We start from the raw sequence: 23,329 nt of genomic DNA on the forward strand, positions 1-23,329 counted from the left end.
CTGGCTCTTGTTTGTTGTTTGTTCTGCAACGTCAACCCTCCTCACTGCCAGCAGCCCAACCCTCCTCCTCCTCTTTCCCACCAGCACCCCAACCTTCCTCCTCCTTATATTCATCCTCTGTCTCCTGCTGCCTCATTGCATTTCACGTGCTGGTGAAGGACAGGTATGGATTTGTGTTCAGTGTAATGGAAGCAGGCATATGGCCCTGTGGTTAAAATAATGATGTCTGAGTACCTGACATTGTGGTGTAGCACACGACACAAAAGGCATACATGGGGTATTAACCAATTATCAGTCTTCAAAAAAAAAGGCTGCTATGTATAAGGGTTATAAAGGAGGGGGATAAAGGGGTACATTAACAACACTCTAAAATAATATGCAATTCTCCCTTCAGAAGGAAGAGAAAGTTGCACCAAGTTGAGGTCTTAAGCTTTATTCATTTTTTAAGAATACAAATTTTTATATCTTGTTTATATCTGTTGTGGCTCCTACTTACACATACTAAATATGTGATGCCAGAATATGATCCCACTGACACTGTCTGTGAGAGTCACACTGCTCCATAACATCATATACAACCTTAGCATGTAAATGGAGGTCTTTGTGTTTTTTCCCATGTTGCCCTTAAATTTCGGATTAAAGTTCACCATTTCCAGATTTTACAATGGGTTTAATGAATGACCCCTGACCCAAACCCAGGCTAATTTGCTCCCCCCCGGTGTCTAGCCAGTCTTGTTGTTTACACACATTTTCCACTCGTACAACTGACACTTACTCACTGATTAAGCATTTCATCTTCTTGGTTTAGCAGTGCAAATATTTTACATCTCCTCCTCACAGACTGTAAATGAATATCCTTTCCTCAGTCAATAATCATAGGGCTTAACCAATAAGCAGTAATCCTAAATCAGAAAAACTTCTGTCTATGCCCAGAACAGTTTATTTGTCCTTCTATAGATATAAACACGAGATATGTGCAAATGCATCCTGTCATTGATTTTAAGAGGTGGCTAGACAGAACACCTGTGCCTCGCCAGGCACATAAACACAGCCCCCTGCGAGGATATTCTGATTCATGCCCGTGTGTGAATGAGCCCTCTGTTGGATATTGACGTTAGAGGAGTGCCTTCCTGCCAAGATCTGCTCTCATTAAAAAAAAAAGAAAAAAGATTTTAGTACCTGTGTTGTGAACTTAAAATGAATAGCTCTACAATATCTATAGATACAAATGTGATGAATGTTTGTTTAGATATTTTGGTGAGTGCCATTTAAGATCATTTCAATATAACATGAACGTTTTTTGAACTTTCTTTTGGAATTTTTTCTCCCCTTTCATACACGTGTATGTTAACCCGTACCTGTGCTGGAGGATTTAATCTCTCTCGATTTTCTGAGAAAATCTCTATATCCAAGATAACAAAATAGAGTATAAAATATATACAAGGCTTAAATATCGCATATTTTGGTTATGGTCCTTATTAGAAGGTAAGCAAAACAAAGGGGTCTATTCACGAAGCAGCCGAAGGATATAGCCGTAGCTTCGGCTGATCCTTCGGCTAGCTTTGGCCCCAGGACTCCTTCGGTTCAGTAGAATCGAAGGGCTGCTGTACGGGCTATTCACAATAGCCCTTACAGCTCCTGAAGTGGGCCGGGCGGCTCAGTCGAGCCGAGCATATGCCTCGGCTCGACTGAGCCGAGGTGAAAGGCAAAGCTGGCCGAGCGGCCGGCCATTGGCCGGCTGACCGCCTGCTTCTGACAGCTGGGCGGAGCCAGCCGTGATCTTACAACTGGCTCCAGCCACTTGCAGAGAGATCAGCGTCCCTGGTTACCAGCTAACCAGGGACACTGATCTCAAGACAGTCTAACTCTCCAGGGCGCTCCAGGAGTCTCCTGTTCTCGGCCGCCCAGGAGAGAACACTTTCTCCGAGATAGGGTTTACTCTGCTCGATTGAGCAAAGTAATCCTTTCCCTGCTTTTTCTTTTTTATTCTGATATGGAGCCATTGGCTGCTGTCAGAAAAAAATAAAATAAATTTCACCATAGGAATGCATTGCTAGATTCCTATTGGCCATTTCGATTTGCAATAGCCAATAGCAAACTAGCTATTGCACCCGCCCACTGCTGCTGTCAATCAGCAGAGGGGATCTGCAGTTCTCCATCAGGTCCCCTCTAGTACAAAACTGACGTGGATAGCTGAACAGCGTTCGGCTCACTTCACTTCGGGTCGGTTGTTCACTGCGGCAGCTTAGTGAATAGACCCCTAAATGGAGATACGGGTGCACGTTTTTGCACTGAAAGTTCTTTCCTTGATTACCTGGATATGTGGAGTGAAACACTGGGACATACCTATGATATTTGGATCATTTCACAGTGTTATTATATGTTTCTACACGGGACTATATAATATAATATCTTATTGATGGACACTTTTTTGTATTTGTTGTTGTAGTATGGTATATATATTTTGAATCACTGTTTCCTATAGTGCTGCACTATTATTATATAGATTTTCTATCAAACTCGACCTACCTTCTACAAAAAAATTAATATATTTCAGCTTACCAGTCCTTAGATGTAGTAGCTGCAATTGTTTTCTTTTTTCAGTATTTCTACCCTTATTTTCACCTGATGATAGGGTTGCCACATTTTATTGTAAAAAGTCCCATTTTAATCGGCTAGGCCAGTAAAATATCAGTGAGGTGGAAACTCTACCTGGTAAACCTAAAAGTGACAAACTTCCTCTTTTAGGTTGACAATGCTTACTTTCTGTACCATATCTATGATAGAGCAATTCCCTTGCAAAGTGGACAGCCTGTTTGCCTTTAGTAAATCAATGCACATAATCCAGATAATCCATCTGAATTGAGCTTTTGTCCTAGAAAAAAAAACACTTTTTATATTAGCACACTACACCTTGCTTATATCTTTAGGCCACTCCCCCTTTCCCAATGACATCACCTCCTTGTCCAGCTCTGCATTTACACAAAGAGCCCAGTCTTAGGAATGCTGCATGCCTAGCATGAAATAAAATAGGAAAAACATTAAAAAATATAAAAAATATATTAAAAAGCGCTTGCTGCAATATTCAGCCACTCTTCAGCAATTCCCCCTCCCCATACTCACCACTGTGCAGCACCAGTCGTCTTCCGAGTTAAATGACACAGCACCATTTAACACACTTCCTGTGGGTCTTTTACACTTCCTGTAAAAGACCCGTCTGCTAGAAGTGCTTCATCAGGGTGCCCTGGAGTCAAAGGAGAATGCTGTACAGAGCAGTGCAACATCATTACAGGGGGAAGGAGGTTCAGCAAAAAGGGGGAGAGGGAAGCTGGAATTGGACTTTAAACAGTTGGAATTGGACTTTAAACAGTTGATGTTATGAATAAAGCTAATTGTGTAGAAACAGGTGTATTGAAATATTAGATTATTTTACCTATATACCTATGCCAGTATTAAAGGGTTTCTAAACCCTCAATTTTTTTTTGCATATATCTACTGCTAGCAAGATATATGCAAAAAGTAAAAAAAAAGCGGTTTAAACTTACCCCATCTTTGCCGCGCACTCCCGTCCGTAAATCCGAAACTGCTCGGCCGGCCGCAAAGCACCTTGGGGCGGGCACATGCACAGTTCACATTTTCGGGCGGGAGACGAGGAGAGACGCAAGGTAAGTCTATGGACGCGTGCACCCGCATGCAGACACCTGAGACAGGAAGTGCCAGCAAACACAGAGGAGTCAGCGCTGGATCGGACACCCGCCTCAGCGCTGGAGGGACAGATTAAAAGGACAGGAAAGAAGAGGAAGATCGGATTAAGAGACATCATTTAAGGTAAGTGCTTTAATTAACATTGGGGGAGGGAAAAACATTTTGACTTTAATGTTACTTTAATATCCATACAGTGTTTTTATTTGCTAAGTTTCCTTTAAGGAATTTTACATCTGCATTTGACTTGTTCACATCAGACTAAGTACTTTGTGCTTTTGTATGGCTGGTATGACTTTATGTTTAGCTCTGACCCATCAATACTGCTAAAGACTTCAAGTGTGGTACAACAGGATATTATAATCCTCTTGTAGCTGGCCAGTGCAGCTGAACATTTTTAACCCAGCTATTGCTCTCTTGGCAAACAGCTGCCAATATGGATTTATTTCAGACAACACAATCCAGTGCATATCAGTTTGCAGGGAGACACTGATTCCATTTGTCTGATGTAGATGCACTTTGTAAGTCTGACGGTAATATAAATTGAATAGACTTTCATACAGAGCTATAATTTGAATTCCACATTGTGCTGCGTATTGAACTAGAGTTTCTACTTTCTTACAGAATAGATTTAGTATGCTCTTTGCCTGTTGCAAATGTACTGTACATTATTTGAAGATAATCTGAGAGAGAGATACAACATTTGAAATCTACAGGTGCCTCACACTGGAACTATTCACACACAAAAAAGAAATACTTAGGCTTAGGTACTCTCTTATAGTCATATTGCTGTGCCTTTGTAACAAATGGTATTTATTGGTGTTAATTCCTTTACTAACTCAGTTTTTACAGATTTGAGCTTCCATAGGGAATTGCCCTGCATGATTAATTACTAGACCCCTGATGTCTCCATAAAGAGTACCTGTCACTTACTCTGTACTATCACATAGAGGGTAGACGTCCTAAGATGGTTAATAAGATCAATACACACATACACATTACTTGAGCTAGGATAAAGGAAGGTACATAAATGCTTAGTACACATTGCATAATAGGTGTGTCCATACATGCCAGCAGTAGAATATTAATTTTAGAGCCATTGGTTAGGGTTTACACTATAATAATGAACTGATAGAGGGGTTTTTTTCCCTTCATTTTGGGAGTCATAGGGGTTTATTCACAAAGCTGCCGAAAGATCTAGCCGTAGCTACGGCTGATCCTTCGGCTAGCTTCGACCCAAGGACCCCTTTGGTTCAGTAGAACCGAAGGGCTGCTGTACGGGCTATTCACTATAGCCCGTACAGCTCCCGAAGTTGGCCGAGGGGCTCAATCGAGCTGAAGGCATATGCCGACAGCCTGCTACTGACTGATGGGCGGAGCCAGCCGTCATCTCATGGCTGGCTCTGGCCATTTGCACACACATATCAGCGTCCCTGGTCACCAGGTAACCAGGGACGCTGATCTCCAGGCAGCCCAACTCTGCTGGACGCTTCAGGAGTCTCCCGCTATTAGATAGTGGCTCACATCCGCCCGGGAGAGAAACACTTTCTCCCGATTGAGCAGAGTAAACCTTTCTCTGCTCTGTTGTCTTTTTTTTTTCTTCTGACATCGGAGCCGTTGGCTGCCGTCAGAATAAAAGGCAGCATTCGGCTATTCACTCACTGCTGTTTGGCATCTATGAGAATAGGCTGAACAGCAGCAAGTAGCCTGCCGGAGGTTAGGCTCAGCCGATCCAGATGTTGGATCGACGGAGTCAAACTCCTTCTGCACTTCGGGTCAGCCGAACATGCTGAGCATGTTTGGCGACCCAAAGCCAGCCGCAGCAAGCCGATGTACGGCTGATTTTAGTCGGTATAGGGCCCCGGCATTCAACATATGGAAGGAGGATTGATCCTGCAGAAGTGAATTATAAATAGTTCAAATTAAACCTCTGGAAGAAGGGTTATATAAGCATATATGTTTAAATGGTGTCAATGTTTGTAGGGAGGAAGATTGTTTGTAGGTTTGGGTGACAACGTTTTTAATTTGTATGTACCTGAAAGTCTTGATGCTGGGGCATAGTGAGAGCTTTGTAGAGAGCCAAAACTTATAGTTCCTTCAAGTGTCACTAGGTTGTAGATTTTTAGAGTCCCAGTGATACCTACCAGAACCCACCAGGTACTCCAAAGCCTGGGGAAAACATAGGATTAAGGATCAGGGTGGTTAGTGGAGCATAGGAAGACATCAGTTTGCCCAAGTGTTTCACATTATAAATTATATTATTTCTGTTCACTCAAGCATTGAGTATTTTTACAAAAAAATTGAATTCATAAACATTTGAGCACACATAATGCAACGTACACCATCTGGGATACATTTTTTCTATTTTTTAGGTCGTCAGCTTTCAGTAAATATATAGCTGTTGGCAGTGGTGGACCTAAGGAACAAAGGGCACTGGTGCAAGATTTTTTTTTGCCCCCCCCCCCCAAAAAAAAACACAGCGATCTCCTCCCGCAGCGCTCGGCCGGCTGTCACTTTCTCTCCTCCCCGCTGGGACACAGAGCAGCGCACAGCGGGGAGGAAAGAAAGCACAGATGCGCTGCTGTATCAGCAGAAAAATTTCATTTTTGGCATTTAGCCAATAGTGCCATTTCGGGCCAATATCTTTTGGCGGCCGATATATCAGTGCATCCCTAATATTTACAGCAATGCAGAGTGCCACAGGCTATAGAAACAGCCGACTGCCGCACGCTCATAGCCGACGAGCCCAGCGGAGTGAGCGGGGACCGGGCAGTAGCAAGCTGTGATTGGCGGAGGGTTGCCGTGGTGATAGATTACACAGCGCGGCTCCCGATCGGGCTCAGCATTCTATCACCATGGCAACCATCAGTATCCGGCGGCCGGATGATCCGACACTCTCGGCGCAGAGATGGGGGGCCCGCTGGCCGCTGGGTTCCACCACTGGCTGTTGGTAATATATTTTAAACTCACTAATGCTCATTTTTAGTATGTGTGTGAAAAAATATGACAAAATGGTCATGCAATAAAAGACTTAAACCTGTTTATGAATCTGAGTGCCAACTTAAAAAATGTTAGTGAAACATATGTATTTTGCCCATAGCAATGTAGAATTTTAATCTCTACCCTTTAAGATAGAAATTACTTCTGGATGTGATTGGTTTTATGGGTAACCCTGGCACTTTTCTTTCCTCCTGACAGCTCCATTGCCTTTTGAATGTTTATCTGTTCTGCAGTGTGCTATTTTCCTGAAGACTGTAGATGTACAAAGGAAACGCAAAAGATATCGACAGCGTTTCAGATAGTATTAGTGTGGATTTAATTCACTGTAATTTTGTGATAAATCTTGTCTGCAATACTCCTATTGTTCTCTTATCGTGTCCTTATTGATTTTACTTTTGGAATGAGTACATGCTGTTAAATAAATGTAACCATTAACTGTAGGCAACGAGACAGATAGAGGCTTCACTTCAAGAGAATAACACATTAAGCAAGCTAGTGTGCAGGAGACACTTTACTGTTCAGAACCAATTCACAGATTAGAAGAGAAAGATAATATTCTAATCTATTAAGTGGTATTAAATAATAATTTATTATTAAACACTGCTATCAAACCCCTATGGTTAGTATGGATGAAAGTAAAAATAAATCTGCAGTAGCATTATTTCCTAAATTTGACTTTTCTGTAGCTTTACAAATGTTAATTTGCTCACACAGGGCTAAGTGGCGTTAAAAAATTGGATTTGAACTGTTTGGGATATATTGAGTGCTTGATTTTTTGAATACTTTTTGTCTCCCTTCCTTCCTTCCTTCCTTTTTAGACCCTTTTTTAGTATTTAAAAACTCTTTCCTTTTCTGTCAGTTTTTTAAACTGTTCCCTTTTTTTTTTTTCCTCAGGTTGAAGTGCTCTTGTTAGGGGGAGGGGTTAATTGAGCTCAGGTGTCTCTCATTGAGCAGGTGTATTATAAACTAGTGCATCACTCATTTTGAGCTTGCTCACACAGGGCTTGGGGAACTAAGTGCCTGGGAGATAAGGGGCGTTAAAAAATTGGCGTTTAAACAATTGAAGTTTTAACCAGGGCGGTTGTAACTTCTTCCAGGGCGGTGGTATAAATTAAATTTAGTTTAACAAACAAGTTATTGACCGTACCACTTGTGAACCATAATTTAACCCAGGTTGGTAGTATAATTCAGTATAATTTATTTAACTTAATCTAATTTAAAATATTGCAGGGACAAGTCTATAATTTTGCCACTTTATAGATCATTGGTTCGACCTCATCTGGAGTACGCAGTCCAGTTCTGGTCACCAATACTAAGAAAATATGTCCTTGAGTTGGAAAAAGTCCAGCGGAGGGCAACCAAACTAATTAGGGGTATGGAGGACCAGAGCTACGAGCCAACACTCCTCGAAATTGGTATTACAGTTTTTCATGACTGCTCACAAGTTTGATAGTAATATGTAGACTTTTTGTATACTTTTGGGATTCCACTGGTGAAATATTCCCTAAGTAATTTCCAGCTCTGCAAAATCTCAAGGCACCCCAGTTTACAATGTAATAAACGTAAGTGTAAAAAGTTAACAAACAACATGTGGCCCCTCCAAAATCTAAATGTTATTACAGATACGGTTCTGGAATGGATTTTAAGGGGGAGTCCCATGCAGAAACACAAAAGAAATAGGGTTTTGCCCTTCACATGGGAGTCCCTTTTTATGGCACCATGGTTGAGAAAGGCTGTGCAGTGTCAAAAACTGGCCTGCCCCCAAACTTCTATTGGCTCATCACTATTATGAACAGCCTAATAGCCAGTAGGAGATAACAGGACACAGCAAGGGCAGCAACCTTCACCACTTGACATTCATTGCTCCTGGAGTTGGTGGAAAGATTTGAGAGTATTGCTTGCATGCTAAGCCTGTTGCCAATTTCAACAGAATTTACAGGTTTACTATAAAGACTGGTTCCAAGGATATGTTGCTTTATCCCATTTTTTGATTGGGCCACAACGCACCTACAATGATTCATGCCACTTGTCGAAATCTCTGTATTGTGGTGTAATTCAAGACACATGTGCTGCTGTGTTTTATGTTGGGGTGCTATTCCAAATTAATGGCACCTTAATGCACCACACTGTAGTACACGTATTGCTGTCAAGTTGTGATAACACACAGTAAAACATGAATTTTACAAGGCATTAAAGCAAAGCACCAGTTTGAACCGATTCTAAAGATAACATGACTGCATAAAATCACAAGATAATATGCAGGCCCCCATTCTTTAGACAGCTGTTAATATTCAATGAAACCATGGCTAATAATTTACTAAAAGCAAATATGGCCTTCACTGTGCAAGGAAAATTTGCACTTTGCAGGGGAAGTCTCTCCTTAGTTTAGTGAATGAGGTGAACCTCTACTGACCTCCAACCTTCAATCATGTGCAAGCAATGTACTTGATTGTTACCTTGCACGTGATTTGGTATTCTTTGCAAAATAAAATGTCACCACATTCACTAAGCTAAGCAAATATTTCCCTGCAAAGTCCAGTTCTCTAAATGATGTAGTGTATATATAGTAAACCATACATTAGATTTGGACATATTGCATTTTTAAATGTTATACAGCAATTAATGCCTTCATATTCTTTTTAAATCAACTTTTTAGTTCTCACTTTTATGATTTTAACAAGCCACAACATTTCTCTGTATTTTTGTAACTAGCAATTGCTCTCAATGTATAAGCTTTTGTGCGTTTCCTTGAAAATTGCGTTCTGTATTGTCCATACCATGAGATCACTGATTGAATGCAAAGCAGAACTTTGTTGAAAAACAACACTACCAAAATCTCATAACACCTTTTTAATGGTCTTTTTGTAGAAAGAAGGTGCCTTGATGCCGGATGAGCGAGAAGCCAAGCAGCAGACTCCTCTCAATAAAAAGAAGAGGGAGATTTTAAGCAACGGACTGTCTTATAAACTGCAAAAGAACAACAAGTATAATCACCACTATGGCTCAGACAGGGAAAATGACCGTAACCTCTGCCAAAAGCTGGGAAAGAAAAGGTTTCAGAAGAGGCTCAACCAGGTAGGATGCATTCTTTTTTCCTGCTGTACAGTGAAACTATGTCTTATTTGTGCTATTTACAGCTGAACTGTGTGTTGCAAACACCAACCCATGACCTGGTTTATTCACCTGAGGCAAAGAAAGGATTTTCATGATTAGCTTAGTGCAGCTTTATTAGCCTCTGACTGAGACACAGCTGTCTATATAACATGCAGTGTCGTTATGCAGTTGGCCTCTGAAATTCAGCTCTATTAAGTCTATCAATTCAGGAGGTATTACCAGCTTGCTGGAGAGGTCACTTGTTCCCCTCATGAATGATACTATTAACTTTTAGACACTTATGTCAGACTCAACCCATCAGGGGCTCATTTCCTAAATCATTTCATTGACTTAAGCTGCCTAAGGGCTACTGGAGTGTACAAAATTCTACTTGCATAATTATTCCACTGTTATGTTTATATGATATATTTTTATGATAGTGTGATATTAACGGTGCTGTGTTTTGCCTGGAAGCTGCAGATATAGAATCTATGTGACAAACTATTAATTGTTTAAACTCAACTACATCCAAAGTATTACCATTTAACCTATGGTATAACCAGGGCTCAAAATTTCAACTCGCCCCCTCGCAATTGGCGAGTGAAAATTGCGTGGGGGCGAGTGGAAAGCTCAGGACTTGAAATTTTGAGCCCTGGTATAACAATAGGCTTATTCAAGCATGTTCCATATTTTTATACTTATCCCCAATATAAACCTACTAAGTGACCATGATATTGCTATTATCAATGCATACAACTTTGTTTATAAAATTCACACTGCACTGTTTGAACTCTAAAAAAAAGATCAAAGTGAAATAACAAAACTTCTCTTTTTCACTTGACTCCTCCTCTACTTTATTCAGCACTTTTAAAAGAAACAAAATAATTTAAAGTACATGTCTAGCCAATACTTTTTTTCAGAGTTTTTTTTTTCAAAACAGTTTTTTTTATTTTCAATTAAAGATATTAACAATGGTTTGTACATATGGTTCAGCACAATACATCAAATATAATCATATACAAGTTTGGAATTACTTATCACATTAAGCTTTTGCAAAGAGCTACGTCAGATATCCCTCAGTTTAGAATTTATACGTTTATAAGACTTTGTCTGCCCCATAACCTCTATCTGAGTTCCCCTTGTCCTTCCCTTATGTGTGAGCATAACCTATAAGCAACCATAAGTTGATAAGTTGTCTTACACGCTATCTCTGTAGCTTTTAGAGCCTGTGATACATTCCTCAAGCCCTCTTTGACCTGGGAATCTCTTCTGAATATTTTCATGTATGAGCTATGCATAGCATCTGAGTTGGTGGCATCAGGACATGTACTAGTTGGTTAGTTCACTCCCCTCTAGTTTTCGAATATCGCACTAGATGTATATCTGAATGGAGATAGAAATTTCTCTTTCTCTGCACTTGTAAAGACTATGTTGATAAATGGTAACCATCTGTCATAGAAGGAGGATATTTTCTTATCGTCTGACAGTAACAATTCAGCATCTAGTTTTTCCAAATGGAGTAAGTTGAGAAGGTCTGTACGTAACCTCTGAATGGTAGGGGGGTTAGGAGCCAACCACTCTCTCAAAATGCCCCTCCTGGCTGCCAGCAAGGTGATACTAATCCAGTGTCTATGATGTCTGCTGAAATCAGCAGGTTCATCCCAGTAGTTGAATAAGATTAGAAGGACTTCGGACGGTATCTGTCGTCCCACTATTAAGGCAATAAAGTCCTTGACCATAGTCCAAAAAGTCTGTATCACTGGGCATTTCCATAGACAGTGAAATAGTGAAGCTGCTTTCAGCTGGCATTTAGGGCAGTGGTCCAGATAATCCCTGTCCATGCCTTGTTTACGTGTGATTTGAAATGCATAGTATGCTCTATGCATGATTTTGTATTGCGTCTCTCTCCACTGTTCATTGACCATAGCTTTACATGTAGTGCGATAACCGTGTAGCACTTTCTCAACTATGTGTTCTGTAGGGATATCGTCCTGCCATTTAACTATATTAGAGTCTGTCAGAGAGAGAATATGAGCCTGTCTCAGGTAAGAGTAGATGTCCGATATAGATTTTTTCCCTGTTGAGAGAATCCTGTCTATAAGAGAGCTGGTGAAGAAGTGGGGTCGGGCACCATACAACCTTTTTATGTGGGCTGTAACTTGCGCGAAGTGGAGATAATCCTGTAAGGGGATTTGGTAAGTGGTTCTTTTTCAGAGTTTTGCTCCTCTCACCCTCCTCTATTTAATTTTTCATGGTGACAACAGTTTCGCCAAGCATGAAGTGCGGGAAAATCTGCTACAGGATACCAGACATCAATGAAAAAAGATGGCTTGGGTTTAGGCTATCCTGTTCTACCAAAAAAAATATATTTTTGTTTGTGCTCCAGTTGGAAATTTCCCCTTACTTCCTGTCTGGATAAATCAATGTCACAGTGACAGCAAGTGAGGGAAAATTTGCTACTGGAAACCAGACATCAATAAAAAAAAGGTGGCTTGGGTTTAGACTTCCTTTTTTACTAAATCACTAATAAATAATAGAAATATATTTTTGTTTGTGCTCCAGTTTGAGATTTTCCCCTTACTTCCTGTCTGGATATACCTTTGTCACTGTGACAGGAAGTGAGGGGGGGATTTCTCTAACAGAATTCCATATAGCAGTAAAAATCATGCAGGGGTGCTAATCCTAACCCCATTCTATGCAAAGCTAATACAATGTTTTGGCTGGACACATTGTGTATTTATTGTAAAAAAAAAACAAGGACATCCTAGGGTATTATTATTATTATATTTTGACACTTTATTCAATTACAAATAACACTGTATTAATTGTATGGTTAAACAAAGTTCCATAGGCTTGTTTGTTTACCATTAGTTACTGGTGGACAGAGAAAATGCTATACAGGCTAAGAGCACCTTTTGACCATGTTTCATGAAACATGGTCACATTGCAAGCCCCCCCCCCCCCCACACACACACACTGCTCTTTTTTAAAATTGGTGCATCTACACATCTGAATCATCCATTTACAGATCCTTTGGACAGGACTTGTAGTTCTCAATGTAAATACAAGTGTGTTGATGTCACTGCACATATAGTCCGTTCATTCTTTCTCCCATCCATATTACTGAATGTCTATAGCTCAGTACGAATATGGATGGGAGGGAGAATCTGCAGAATACAGAGCATTGCTCCCACCATCTACTGATAATGGTTGCAGTGCTTTACTGACTCTATACTGAAAAATAATAAACATGTTTTCTTTCATGAAGAAGTGTGCATTTATTTTATCTTTTTCCAAAAAGTAAACTTTGCCTGTAAGACTATATTTAAGGGGGTTATTCACAAAGCTGCAGGGGGCAGCCGTGTGAATAACCGACGCCAAAGTGAGCCGAACGCTGTTCGGCTATTCACTTCAGGCTTGTACGGCTGATTTCAGCCGTACATCGGCTTGCTGCGGCTGGGTTCAGGTTGGCCGAACATGCTTGGCATGTTCGGCCGACCCGAAGTGCAGAAGGAGTTTGACTCAGCTGATCCAACATCTGGATCGGCTGAGCCAAACCACCGGCAGGCTACTCGCTGCTTCTCTGCCTATTATCATAGGGGCCGAACATCAGTAAGTGAATAGCCAAATGCTCTGTGGTCCCAAGCAGAATAGAAAAACAGTTTCAAAAAGTAGAAAAAAAGATAAAACGATTAGCAGAGCCGGAGGTGATATGAAAGCCGACTCTGCTGAGTTCTCATGGTACTGACAGATCAGCGACCCCTGGTTACGAGAGCTCAGCAGAGTCGGCTTTCATATCACCTTCGGCTCTGCTAAGCTCTCATAGTAATGCAGGGGGGAGAGAGCCGTTCGGCCAGCTTCGGCTTTCACCTCGGCTCAATCGAGCCGAGGCATATGCCTTCGGCTCGACTGAGCCGCTCGGCCAACTTCGGGAGCTGTATGGGCTATAGTGAATAGCCCGTACAGCAGCCCTTCAGTTCTACTGAACCGAAGGGGTCCTGGGGCCGAAGCTAGCCGAAGGATCATCCGAAGCTACGGCTAGATCCTTCGGCAGCTTTGTAAATAGACCCCTAAATATTGCTTTGTGTATTTGATCTTTCTGCATTATTAACATTTTCTTTTTTTTTTTTACTTTAAATCTTTATTAAATGCATACAATATATGCAGAACAAAGGACATACTGTGTTGAGATGAAGTAGAAATCTGAAAGAGCAAGTTGCATAAGTCATAGATAATGTGGAGACACATCATGGGCATGTAAAGATTGCATATATATTCCACTCTGAGTCAAGCTATTATATGCCCAAGAATATTATCCATCAGAGCATATACTGAAGAGACAAAATAGTTTATGAATTTATATTAGGTTAAAACATTTTCCTTTTTTCTGTTATAAAAAATAATGTTGAAATTTTAGTGAACATAATGTAACTATAATTAGCTGTTCCTTCCTTTCTGTACATTAGTTTTCAAGTAGAGCAGGGAACAGCCACATAGCACCTCTACAAATATAGTTAATTAACCTATTACATATGTACATATATATGCAAGCTTGTGTAATAGTGGAGTCATTTTACTGTCGTTTTCGTGGAGAGAAATTAGTCAGATTTCTGCTGGCCAATGAAATAGTGGCTAATAAATTATTTTCCGTAACAGTGAAGCATTGCAAATGTGTAACTACTGTAGCTCCATGGATCAATGGGCCACCCATGTTCTTTGCCCCTGCCCAGCCCTCTCTGTTAGTTTCCCATATATGTTTATCAAGGAAGGTAATGACTTGGGGACCCTGGTTGGGGGAGCTTACTTGAGACCCTGAAAGATCAAAAGCTCACGGTTAATCAGTCCAACAGAGTTCCCCTGTTAGTGTGATGCTAGTTTTGGTGAATTGGCCACTTAACCAAGAATCACTAAAGAATGCTGTATGTGCTTTATACTTGGCATGCTATTTGTTTTATTGGGAAATTCTAAATGCATGAAAATGTCAAATAGTATACTTGGCATACCAGTCAAATATTTCAAACAGTATTAAAAGGAACATTACATGTGCATACAATTTACTAGAATATAATTGACATTCAAGAATATTTGCAGTCTGTATGTTAGTTACATTTACCTCTGGACCAAGCTTGTGCAGTGTTGCTGTCATTGTTGTGGCAAGGGGACTTTGATAAGAAGTCAATAAGACTTTGAAAGAAATGTTGTTAGTTGGAATACCTGTAGACTTGACAATACTTCCCAGTGTTCACAATTTTTGTAAAACACTGGCAGGACATTGATCAGTTATCATTTTGGTCACTCTGCTCCCTCCTCCTGTCAGTTGATTTACTTTCAGGAAATGTGCACGGGAGCAATACCTTATTGGCTCTCAGTGCTGGTCATCCCTCTCTTCCACTGAGTTTTGCTGTGTGTGGAATTACTAGATGATGACATCAAGACCAATTCAGCTATTTATACTAGTTTACGTGAAAATTAATATTTCAGTTAAATGAATGTATGCTTTTATATCTGCCCAGACTTCAGCTTTAAGTGTGAATATATTTATGAGTGTAAATGTGTACATTCAACTTTCAAGAATATATTTCCTTCTCACTCCCCCCACACAAACACCATTTCCCTACCACTATGACAGTCAAGTTTTCCTTGTATATGATTCGGTATTCAAAGTGAATACAGTTCTGCCAACTCTACAAAGCGAAGTGAAGATTCACTCTAAAAAGTGATCAGTTTCTAGTGTTTTAGTAAATCACCCCCTTTGACTTGCAGTAAGGCAACTGAAACTCACATGCTGCTATGCCCTTCAATATTTAAAATTTAAATTGTCTGTGCATATTATAGAAGCCTTTGATAATCTGTCTTTCTATTGGTGGTAGAGATTATACTTTGAAGTTTTTGGTTCAGGGTTTTTTTTTTTAACTTTTTGTATCTTTTTGTTAATCAATCAGGTTTGTTCTAACGTTTAGTAAGAAGCAGGTAAATAATTTCCTGGAACCTTGCAATAATTGCATAACTCAATATATAAAAAGTAAATTATATACTATTTAGATAGGATATATTCCTTGGTAGTTTTTATGCAAATCTTCTTGGCATTTGAACAGGTAGCCTAATATATTCATCAGCTTAACCTAAAGCTCTGACACCTCTTAGATCTGCAAGCTCTCATGAGTGTGCTAATTAAAGCTTATACTTTAGTGGCAGTATGAACATTTTCCAACCCTTCATTTTCATTTCAGCTGTTAACAAATATATTTATTAAATGTCTAAAACTGTAGAAAAGCCAGTAACTAAGCACTACATTGTACACCAGTATTTGAAAGTGATTAAAATGAGTGCTTTAAAGTAAATGAGCTATATGTCCTGATTCTCTATTAAAATGCAATTAGTGGAATTAACTTTTACAGGGAAGTAATGTTAAAAAAGTTGTTTTGTGTAGCAGATAATTATAACACTACGATCTTTCATAACTGAAGTTTAATCTTGACTTTCTACTAATAAAATAAAATAGCTTTTGATCAGGTAAATAAAATACATAAACTACTTTATCATTCTCAATTATTTTTCATTTTTATATTAATTATGTTAACTTCTTCTCTACAGGTGCCCATACACTGTACGATTCTCGTACGAGAATCGCGGGAAATCCCGTGATCGTACGATAATCGTACAGTGTATGGAAGGCGTGCAACCATTTCTACTGTGTGGTCGCACATCTTCCGTCGAACAAGCAGGCTTGAAAACCTGACGAGAATCATACGATTCTCGGCGGGTTAGTGGCCTGCTTGTTCGACAACTGCCGAATGGGCCGTTGTGCACACTGCCCATTTGCAGTGATCGAAAGCCCGCCCCTCACTGCGGTCATCGGGCTTTCGATGATTGCAAGTACGATCTGCCTGTCCAAGATGGTGCAGATCGTACAAGCTTTTAATAAGTTTACGACCATCGCAAGACAAAAGTCTTGCGTTGGTCGTAAGGTGTATGGGCACCTTTAGGCTGTGAACACACTATAGGCTGCATTAAGGTCACAGTGTGACTGTTGGTGTGTGGAACACCCTCATTTTTCTGTGTCATACTGTTTAGTATGCGTATTTGTAAACAATTAATCCTGTAAATCTCTGTTAACGTTCCTTTTGTGCAATTGGAGGCAAAAACAAACTTCTTAGTACATCTTCTATCCAGGTCGAATGTAATATTAGGAAGATATTGCATTATGGCCACTAGATAAAGCTGTAAAGCTTAGAAAATTAATGCTTACTTTTTTATACTCCTCAGCTCCATCTGGTGACTATAAGAAATTACACTAAGAATGTTTCTTCTGCCTTCTTTTGCACAGCATAAACATTCACAGAGTTCTGCAGGACAAATAGATTTACAGCCACCCAATCACTTCCATGGGCTGTCAAACATGTTCCCCACTAGCATGTTTCCTGGGCTCTGATGCTCCTACTGAGGGCCTGGCATGTAGAGATGGTCTCAACGTTCGAGTCGAACAATAGTTTGACTCGAACACCGGTAGTTCATGTGTCTGTTATCTGTTAAGCATCTACTGGTTGGGAATTTTAGGAAAGACCCCATGCTCCCCCATTTTGGGGGGTGGGGTTCCTCCTTAAAATACCTACCATACCTAAAGGGTCTGGAATGACTTTTAAGGGGAACCCCACACACTTTTTTTTACTGGGGGGGGCGCCTCTTAGACCCATCCTTCCAGCCTCTGTAAACCTTATCTGCAGTGATCTAAGGTCCCGTAAATCATCATGTCCTATACACAGTGTATAGACATGAGGACATTGAGGAACATTCCAATGCTGCAGCATAGGAGGAGACAGGCTTCAGAGACCAGAGAAGTAGGGAGGTGGCTTAGAGGTTTTGGTGAGTATAACTTTTTTTAACACCTAAACAAAAATGAGCAGTTAACTCCTGCAGTGTGGGGGTAGCCCCACTGCAAAGGTTAATGCAAGTTCTTTTTTAACCACCTCTCCTCCCCCCCCCCACAGCTGTGCCGCCGCTGTCTGTCCCATCGCCGGTCCGGAGGTCCGCTGTGTCCGGTGTGACCGGGACCAGCACGGCTGCTTTGTCACAGCAGATCAAAGGGAGATGGTACACGATGTCCCTCTGATCTCCTCTCCAGTCCCCGAATGCAGGAAGTGATGTATATTACATCACTTCCACATTCAGCTGTCATTCCCAGCTACAGAAGCCAGGGAGAAGCTGGTGAAGCAGATCTCTGAGCAGATCTCTGATTCATCAACTTCTATGGAGGTCCCTAGGGGACATTAGGGGTCACCATATAGAGGACCTGTCATGTAAATAGGGAGATTCTTAGCCCCTTATGTGATAGCAATAAAGTTAAGTGTAAAAAAAAAAAGAGTAATAAAAAAATTAAAGAAGCATAATTTAAAAAAAAACCCCACTAATTATTTTTAAAGTCCCCCGCCCCCCAGATACACACGGAAACATGCGTCGGGTGCGCCTACGTATGGAAACAACGTTTGCGCCTATTCTGCCGCACATGTTACATATCACTGTGAACCCCAGAGTAAGAGCAATCATTTTAGGGCCATTAATCACTGATAACACTAAAGTGATGAGCAGTAAAAGCGTTTAAAGCGTTGACTATGGCCAATTTTCGGTGTGGTCGTATTTTGCTGGTGCGCGCAATTTTAAGGCTTGACATGTTTGGTGTCTATTTACCCGATGTGACCCCCGACTTTTATATTTTACAAAAAAAACATGTACTGCAGCGCTGAATACTGAAAAATGGCCTGGACAGGGAGGGGGTTTAACACACTGGTCTTTAACTGGTCTGTGTTTGGTTTTTAGCTTTAGCTTAATAAGACTTTTTTGTATTCTTTCACTTGAGTTATAGTGCTTCCTGACTTCTAGCAAGGCGTCTTGAGTACTGTTTGCTTGGGTATGCAATACTTTTTTTGTATTGAGTGTGTTTGTGTTCTTTTTTGGGGGGATTCTTCGGGTTTGTTTTCCGGTGTTTGCTGATGTCCCCACTAGACTACGTACTATTTATAGTGTGAGTTTAGAATTGTGACTTTACTGTGTATTTAATATTGAAGGATAATTCCACATCTTTGTAACATGTGCCTTCCACTCACCAGTTTTGTTTTTCCTACTCGCAAACATTTGATTACATCACAGTCACTGATTGGACTACTGCAGTGTTTTCAGAATCAGACTGAGAAATTGACATTTTCTGCTGCCAATATCATACATGGGTTGTAAAGCCACTAGGGATACTTTCTCCTGAGTTCCCACAACATTGTTAGCTGAAAAAGAATTCCCCCCAAGGCTTTAATTTAGTTGTGGGTATAATCTCTACTATCGAATCAGGATTTTTTTAATCCAGAGCTATACATTTACTCAGTTCATGGAATACAGCCATGTACCTAATCCTGAAAGCATTCTACACACACAGCTGCATTCCGTGATGCTGTAGCCATAGTTTTTCTATGACTATTGTTTTTTTTTCAGATCTGGTAGTAACATGAGAGATAACATTTCTAATAAGTTATGCTTACATAGTCAACTATTACCTTACCTTATCGCACAATATCTAATCTGCTGGAAAGGTGTACTCTAATAATGTGAGCCTTATATATGTGGAAGAGGATTTATCTATCTAGCTATCTATGTATCTACCATGGAGACATGATGAAATGAGCTAAGGTCAACATTCAAAGGCAAGTTGACAGATGGGACTGATTGTCTCTAGCTGTGAAGTCCTCAGAAGATTTGACAGGAACAGTGACAAGGGATTTATAATGTGCTATTTACAGTTTGGGCTTGCAGTATTTCATTGAAGCTGGGGTGCTTTTTAACAGCTGTTTTCATTACTGTTTTTCAGGAGCTGCTAATTGAAATAGAAATTGTGGGTGGGCTCTGTTCAGAAGAATAGCTATAGATAGACCCTTGTGAAGCAGCCTGACAGCTGTACACCCTCGGCAGCCTGAGCCAGCATCAAATGAGTTACTGTAACTGTCAGTCGGTAGCTTAGCATAAAAAGAATGAATAGCTAATTGATTGCTAAGCTGTACATATTGTTTTTCTCTAGAACCGACAACTGTGATGACTGTAAAACACATAATAAGGCATGACACTGCAGACTTACACACTGAGCATTAAGAATAATGCATGGCTGATTATGTTAAGGACAGTCTTCCGAAAGGTTCAGGTAATTGAAAGTTAATTTGCCATTGCTTAATACAACGCTTATCTTGTTTAAAAAAAACATGTTTATTTTCTACAAGTGGCATAATGTTTTAATCCACTGTGGATCTTCTATAAGGAAAATAAATCTGTGTAATATTCCAGCTAAGAGGAAAACATCTGCTTCACACTATAAAATAGAATTCACAACTCATTATGTTAAGACAAAATAATGCCTTTTTTGTTGAGTTTATGTTTCCGGCATGCAGCAAATCATAAGTATTTGGAGTAAGCGAAAGCCTTCAGTGAACTATAAAACTATACTTTTTACCAGTTGGATACTTGTCCTATTTCTTAATGCGTTACAGAATCTTCCTGAACGTACCTTAGTTCTCCATAGTTTAAGGTCATTGTGAAAATTGAAATAATATAGTGTATGCTATTCTAAAATATACATGTTAATCAATTTTCTGTTTATTATACTGTATATGCTCAGCATTGCAAGTCAATGTTGCAGCACTGTTCTCTTATTTACTATATTTCTTTGTTGTTGTTAACTTTATTTGTATATTTAACAGTTTTCATCTTTTGCCAGTGGTATGGCTATGCTGTCTTATCTCTTCTTCTTATGCGTTATTTGTCAGATTTAAGGGTCACTTGCGATGATCAAATAGTGTATGTGTGAAGGAACAAGTGAGAACAAGCAGCTTGCAGTGACACAAATTAGTAGTGTCTGTCACCGATATTTTCCAGTGTGCTTGAAAAGCTCCAAGCGCCTGTTCAACAAAACAGCACTTGAGAGGAGAATCATTTGCTGGGAACTGAATATGAAGCCTAAGCACGCATAACAAGAGTGTCGAGTTCTCAATGTATTTTTGTCATATCTGACTAATAGTCACTTTTTTGAGGCTGAACTTTTTGATTTCATTGCAGCATCTGTTGCTGACTGCTCTATGGTTATTCATTTGGCTTGGAGATTGGAACTGAATGATATGTCCCCATGAAATGTCATAGAGGGAGGAACCTCATGGCCTGTTTCTAATGTACGACCGTTTCTAATGTACGGTCGCACGACTTTTGTATATCGAGCATGTTGGAAAACCAGTGAGAGATCACTGCGGAACAGGCCGGTGTGCGCACACACACACTGCCCGTTCAGCATTGCAGTCATCGGAAGCCCGCCCCTCAGGAGGGCGGGCTTGCGATAATCGCAAGTACGATCTACCTGTCCAAGATGGGCAGATCATACTTTTTTAAAGTACTTTACAACCCTCGCAAGACAAAAGTCTTGCGAGGGTTCTAGAGTGTATGGGCACCTTAAAGGTGCCCATACACCTTACGATTATCGTACGACAATCGTATGCGATCGACTTTTTGTACGACAATCGTAATGTGTGAATAGAGTGCCCGACCGATAGTACTGTACAATCGTACGACTTTTGACGGTCAAGCATGTTTGAAAACTTTGCTAGATCGTACGATGTTCGCATGGTTGGTGGCGTTTCCGTCCGTCAAAAGTCGTACGATTAACACTGCGCATGTGCAAACGAAAACAATTGCGGTCAATTACCGCAAGTCGTCCAGGTGTTTTTTTTAACTACCGCTAATTGGACCTTGCGATAATCGGGGGAAGGTGGGGCCGTCGTACGAAAATCGTACGACGGTTCGATCATTGGACGAAAATTTTCGTCCGATAATCGTAAGGTGTATGGTCACCTTAACACTAATTTCCATCATCACCATTCACATTTAAACATCTGAATCAGGTTTAAATCTAATTGGTGACTCTAAAAAACTTCTTAAAACGGACTTTTTTAAAAACTTAGAGCACTAAAACAGGGTGCATTCCCAGATCACTAAACTACAGGTAAAAAGGCAGTTCTGCACAACAGCAATGCTTGGACATAAAACAAAACTAAGTACTGAAGTACTAAGCTGATGAGCTGTACTCCCTTTGGTCATTTCAATGGGTTTTTTTTAAATTCTTGCTGAAATTGACCAATGGAAATATGGTACAGGAAGCTGGCATGTATGTAGAAGTAACATCTAAAACTACTTAATACCTCAAAATATGTGTTCACTGAAAATGTACTGTTGTTTTCCTTTAAAGCAAATGATCCCCAATAGGAGACAAAGCAATTATGTTTTTTATTTGCTTTCCAGCAGAGAAAATACCAGAATCGCTTAACTTCCTAAAATTACCATAACTCTTAAAATGTGTGTTTGCTTGCAGAAATTAAAACACTTTGAAATTAAATTGTATTAAACATGCTTTTTGATTTGAACAAAAAAATTTAATCGAACAGATGCGTTCTTTAAAAAGAGATAAAAGTGCAGATTTTTCAGACTATGTCATAACTACCATTTAAACATAAATACTGTAAATGCATGTATGACCAGAAGTAGATGTCTTAAAACCTCACTGTTTTAATCCATTTACATCTGGTTACCCCCAGCTCTGGCCAGGTCCGGAAAAGCAAACATATAGGAGATCCGTTTCACCAGACCTGATTGTACCGGATACGGGATAACTGGATGTAAATGGATGTCCACCCGTTTATGTCCGGCTGTCCATAGACTGACTTGGGGTCCGGTAATGTCAGTTTTTTCCTCCATCACAAGATCCTTTCCCATCAGGAGGGGATCTGTGCACGGTTCCCCTCCTGGTCAGACAATGTGAAAGGGGCCTTCGTTTTTAACATGTGCATCTCAATTGACTTTCCATAATCAAGTTTGAAATAAATATTGCATATTTTTTAAACAACTATTGATTACACACACATAGTCCAACTAAATTTCAACACCTGTTAGTTGTATTTGAGAAAGGGTACTGAAAGTTTGTCTAGTGTAACTGTAGAGGTCAATTTATTCTGAAGTTCACGCTTGCTTCTTATTTCTGTTGACATTGCATTATAGAAAAAGCACAGTTATTTGTAGGCATATTCAAATAAATATTGTAGTGTAGTGTCCTTAGAGTATTTTATAGTAAAGCCATGTTTAAAAAAAATAAATCTTTACTGTTATTTTTTACGGTATTAAAGCCTTTTTTCAGTTTTATAAAAAAACGTTAAAAAAACGTAAAAAAATACATTTGTGCCCTGATAAGTAAAAAAAAAAATGCTTTTTGCTGCAATAGTTCATTTTGAAGCTTTCCCCATCATAATTCTCCACCACAAGCATTTGCCAGGGTTCTAGGTTAAATGACACCTAGTTTCATTCAACTCACTCCCTGTTAATCTTGGGCATAAGGGACCCACTCTTCAACTACATGTCCTTATCTCACACTTTAGGACCCACTCACTGTCAGATAAAAACAGAGGAAAAAGAAAGACCCATCATGCAACTAGAAAGAAGACAACTATAAAAAAAAAATATATATATA

At 39.9% G+C, this 23,329-nt stretch overlaps 1 protein-coding gene across 1 annotated transcript in view; it reads left to right on the forward strand.

Annotated features, from left to right (window-relative positions):
* Positions 1-23,329, forward strand: part of AUTS2 (autism susceptibility candidate 2) — a 1,207,424-nt gene that overhangs the window by 239,894 nt on the left and 944,201 nt on the right. The window contains exon 3 of the mRNA XM_018557876.1: positions 9,569-9,777. Within this exon, the coding sequence (XP_018413378.1) occupies positions 9,569-9,777 (209 nt within the window). The remainder of the gene's footprint in view (positions 1-9,568; positions 9,778-23,329) is intronic.

The sequence above is a fragment of the Nanorana parkeri genome, unplaced genomic scaffold, assembly GCF_000935625.1.
Source record: "Nanorana parkeri isolate BGI_ZX_2015 unplaced genomic scaffold, ASM93562v1 scaffold308, whole genome shotgun sequence".
Classification (NCBI taxonomy): Eukaryota; Metazoa; Chordata; class Amphibia; order Anura; family Dicroglossidae; genus Nanorana; species Nanorana parkeri.